This window comes from Carettochelys insculpta, chromosome 20 (genome assembly GCF_033958435.1).
Source record: "Carettochelys insculpta isolate YL-2023 chromosome 20, ASM3395843v1, whole genome shotgun sequence".
NCBI classification, from domain to species: Eukaryota; Metazoa; Chordata; order Testudines; family Carettochelyidae; genus Carettochelys; species Carettochelys insculpta.
Window position 1 is genome coordinate 17,069,135 of NC_134156.1, and position 4,828 is coordinate 17,073,962.

Here is a 4,828-nt window from a genome sequence, read left to right on the forward strand (position 1 = left end):
ACTGCCCCCTGCAGAAGTCAGAAGTCCCAGCTTCCTTGACTGAAACACAGAGCTGCACTCTTTACATGTTCTTATAATCTTTTGTAGCATGTATAGTAAACACAATTATTTTACAGAAATATTTAGCCACAAACTTTAAGAGGTCTGTTTCAGGGATTAAGTAAAACCCAAATTGGGAAATCTTCAAACCCTATAATACACAATCCCTTGTTGACTACTGAGGTGTACCTGAATAGGCAGCTCTGTGTAATAATGGCTACGTCTACACTAGCCCCAAACTTCGAAATGGCCACACAAATGGCCATTTCGAAGTTTACTAATGAAGCGCTGAAATGCATATTCAGCGCTTTATTAGCATGCAGGCGGCCGCGGCGCTTTGAAATTGATGCGGCTCGCTGCCGCGCGGCTCATCCCAACGGGGCTCCTTTTCGAAAGGACCCCTCCTACTTTGAAGTCCCCTCATGGGAATAAGAGGACTTTGAAGTAGGCGGGGTCCTTTCGAAAAGGAGCCCCGTTGGGACGAGCCGCGTGGCAGTGAGCCGCATCAATTTCAAAGCGCCACGGCCGCCTGCATGCTAATGAAGCGCTGAATATGCATTTCAACGCTTCATTAGTAAACTTCGAAATGGCCATTTGTGTGGCCATTTCGAAGTTTGGGGCTAGTGTAGACACGGCCAATATGATACAGATCCTATTTCCTGTATTAAAACAGTTATGGTAATTAATACATTTGTTTGTTTTACAGCATAAAATCACAACATTAGAAGAATGGAGTAAACTAATACAGCTCCTCACAGAATTCCAGATGAAGAATGTGGATTTTATATATAGTAACCTTGAATTTCTTCTACCTTTGCCAATTCATGTTCTTCCAGAGCTAACACAGAATTCTAATCCTCCTTTTAAAAGGACTACAGCAAATTCTTCAAATGACATACCTCTGGATAGTGATTTCTCTGAAATAGCTACCCCTGTCAAAAAGCCTAAAAGGATGAAGCAACAGAAAAAGATTGCTTTGTTGGATGATAGTGATTTATTTGATACTGAATTGAACTACTCTGCTGGATTTATAACTTTGCCATCAGACGCTCCTGAATCATGCTTGGAAGAAAACAAAGATGAATTAAAATTTATGATGAATGAAAAGGAAAAACAATTGAACAGTGAAATCTTGGCAAGAAAAAAAAGCTCTGTTCTTGCTTCCTATTGTCTAAATTCATTAACTGAATTTGTAGAGAGTATGTCTTTCTTAGATTGCTGCCTAAACTCTAATGTAATGAAACCCAAAGAGTTTTGTGGAAATGAAGGGTTTAATTGGACAAATGGCAAGATTAAAAATGGTCTTTCTGATGAATTTAGTACAGAAGACTTTGATTGGTGGAGTTGTCAAAAGTATAGTGAAGTAAAGGCAGCTGTAGAAGCACTCAGTTTTAATAAGTGCGTTGCTAGTATTTCACAAAGTATGGAGACCTCTTTGAATTCCTGTAAAACACTAAGAAGAGATCAAATTGAGGAAATTACTCTGCATATTTCAAAAGACAAAAATGACGTATTCTTTAGTCAATCAGCTGATTTAAGGTAAGACTAAAATCTCCCTAAGATACACTACAATGCAGTACAAATATCAGATGAGGAAGGGAAGGATTCACAAACCTTCAGCCACTTTTTTAGCCAGGGGAAAAAATTCTTAAATATTCCCAGATAGGGTGTCTCTCTTGCACCCAGAACCTAGGACAATTTTCCTCTGGCAAATGTATGGGGAAATACTGGAAGCTGTATGTGTGCTGAATGTCTTCCTTTTTTTCTTTCTAGTCCACTCCATTATTCCTTTCTGTGCTGCCTCTGTCCTTTCTTATATATTGTGTCTGTCTTTAATCACCTATTATACCAACTCCTCTCACAATGGCAAAGAATACTTCACTAACTACTGTGAAAATAGATATGCAGAATACATCTTCTAGCTGCAATTCCAAATTGTTTTAAAACAAGTCACTGCCAAATCTTAGATGATATCAAAATGACCTAGAGGCCTAAAATAGGCACAAACTGTGACATGAAAAATGTGTGTGATAGAGCATGAAGATTGTGTTCTAGCTAGCCCCAAACACAGGGCACTTCGCTGCCAAGAACAGATATATTGGAGTGTGATCTGTGTGCTAAATACTTAAAGAACACACCTAGAAAGGCCTCTGTCACAGCTGAACTTGGAGAATCTGCAGAGCAAACAGCCTCTGTCTTGTGGTCCCTCTCTGGCTGTAGCTTTTTTGGGCATCTGCATACAACATACAAGTCAGATTTTGGTCCTAAGATTCCTGGAGTCATACAATGATTTAGTACTGTATAATAGTCATAGTTTGGTGTATTTGGGGATAGTTGCACCTTCTGTGGAGTTTTAAATCAGTGGTTTTGATCTGCAAGGAGTTACATTGTGTTCTTGAATAAGAAAGCAAGGATTAATTCTCCTTTTTCAGCATTCACAGAAAAGGACAGAAGAGGTTGGAAATCATCAAAACTGTATTTTCCACGAGAACTCCTTTAAGCCTGGTTAACAAGCAAGCTAGCATAACTGAATACCTGCCCACTCTCCGCAATATTTGTAGATCAGAGAAACGTAAAGAACAAGGGAAGACTAAAAGAAGGTAGGTTTAATTTACCCTAATATCTGCTACATTTCAGCATGAGATAGCGTTTAGTAAATTTCAGGAGCATTTATCAACTAACTTCATCAAACGAATTCATAAACAGTTTTAGTCTTATGTGCTGGTTTCAAAATCATTGCCTAATTATTGAAAATGGACATTATCAATCCTTTTCTGTTCACTTTGATTCTTTTCACAGGTTTATGCATTATCTTGAAGGAATTCATCTTGAAATTCCCAAGGAAACTGTTTACAGTCTGGCAGCTGACTTCCCTTAAAATACTTTATACCAGTAGCGTCTTGTACAGATCAGTCTATGTGGTACTTTGTTTTTTCCCCTGATCATTTAGTTTTTATTTTATGCTCAAGAGCCATTTGTATATTAGAGTATTTAAAAATGCAAACTGTATATTTCTGCTGTGAAAATCTTTTTTTCCACAACCCCAGGTGGGGGGGGGGGTTCTTTTGGTGCTTATATCTACTCCAAATTAGTTCAAAAACATATAGTATTATCTGCATCTCTCAGGACCACTTTATAATTCTTCTGATTTCTGCCCTAAAGGTACACTTTCCATTATGGAGAATTAATCCATATATTGGGTAGCAAATGGTGCTTGAGTAATGAAGTATTGCCATAATTTCCACCCAAAACAAAGTTTTTCCATTAGAAGACCACTTCATTGCTGTAGGCAGTAGTTCTACTTCAAACGAGTTGCCAGATAATCTGCCTGATTCAAGACTTTTTGGAAAAAAATGTAAGCCCCTAAATCTCAATAATAAAAGTACCATTCCTCATAATGTACATTTATATATATGTGTTCATTATATTCCATGCATTTTATTTACATTTGTTAGGCCACTATGTTATCTTAAATGGGGAGAAAATGTTTACTGTAGTCCTAGATGGGCCCAAACAGATCAGACAAAATTTGTAAATAACACTTATATTTTTATTGCTTCTGAATTATCTAATAACATGGAACTTCTGGTAATTTTGTATATTGTGTTCTACTTTTTATATTGTATTTTATATTTGAATGACGTCATCCCAGTTTTATTTTATATGTGAAAGGATATTTGTAAGTGAGACCTTGATACAACTGTTAATATTGTGGCAGTATGAAAGATAAGATTTTAAAATTTGATGATCTAAATCCTCTGCCTTTTATTGCATGAAAATCTTTTTTCCTAAATGACACATTTATTTAAATACACTGTCTTTTCAAAACCAATATCACCTTTGGACTGTTGCTCTAAAGACTAACATTTAAGGTTTAGTATATGAACACAAAATTGCACATCAATTCATTAGACATTGCTGTAATTTGAGACCAGTTGTTTTAACACACTTTATAACTGCTTTCTCACCCTACATTTCCCTGGTTTCATTCCATTATATCTTACTCCTAAACATGCTTATGATAAAGTAAATTGTTACCTTCAGGTGGCTGCGTGTGGCTCAGTCTTCATTAATGGAGGATTTCAAGGAATAGATGTAGTGTTTATTTATTAAATGGTATTGAAACAAATCTTAATGAGTTGTATCAAGGGTCTAAGTGCACTAGCTATTTTATGTATTGATTCTGTACAGTTTTTTGTAAAGAATAAAATACTTGCTATTTGTAATTGTGTACTTATCTTCAGTGTCTACTGTATACAGTTCTTTATGTAGCTATGACTTATTTGAAGTCTTTAACACTGCACCAATCCTAACCTAGATTTTTTTTTGGGGGGGGGGGGTGTTAGGAAATACGATTATTTTTCCTAACATGAACAAAGCCAGAAAAAGCCTGAGAATGCCAGCCTGCCAAAACTATCTGGTGCTATAGCTCTGGATGCACATTTTAGCCACTTTAGCACATTTTTTACTCAAGGGAATCCTGTACATGTGCATAATTCATACCCAGTGCAGAATTTTTTCCACTGAAAATAGGTTCTCCTTCCACCCAGAAGGGCAACCTCCCCCGCCACACACATGCATATTGATGGTGCACATAATGCTCCCGGGGGAATTCTGTGCCACTGCACAATGTAGAATTTTGTAGAAAATAACCGTGTGCATGTGCAGAATTTTCCTTTTGCCCTACAGAAATGGGTTGCAGTGCTGTACTAGGGGCCACAGACTCAGTGGAGCCCAGCTTGCACATAGAGGGCACTGCTGAAGAAGTAGTGAAAGCAGTGGTTCTTAA

The 4,828-nt window shown here is 37.2% G+C and overlaps 1 protein-coding gene across 1 annotated transcript in view; it reads left to right on the top strand.

Moving 5' to 3' along the window:
- ATAD5 (ATPase family AAA domain containing 5) overlaps positions 1 to 3,374 on the top strand; it is a 36,589-nt gene extending 33,215 nt beyond the window's left edge. The window contains exons 21-23 of the mRNA XM_075014809.1: positions 746 to 1,578; positions 2,472 to 2,639; positions 2,839 to 3,374. Of these exons, the coding sequence (XP_074870910.1) occupies positions 746 to 1,578; positions 2,472 to 2,639; positions 2,839 to 2,917 (1,080 nt within the window). The 3' untranslated portion in view covers positions 2,918 to 3,374. The remainder of the gene's footprint in view (positions 1 to 745; positions 1,579 to 2,471; positions 2,640 to 2,838) is intronic.
- The last annotated feature ends 1,454 nt before the right edge of the window (positions 3,375 to 4,828 follow it).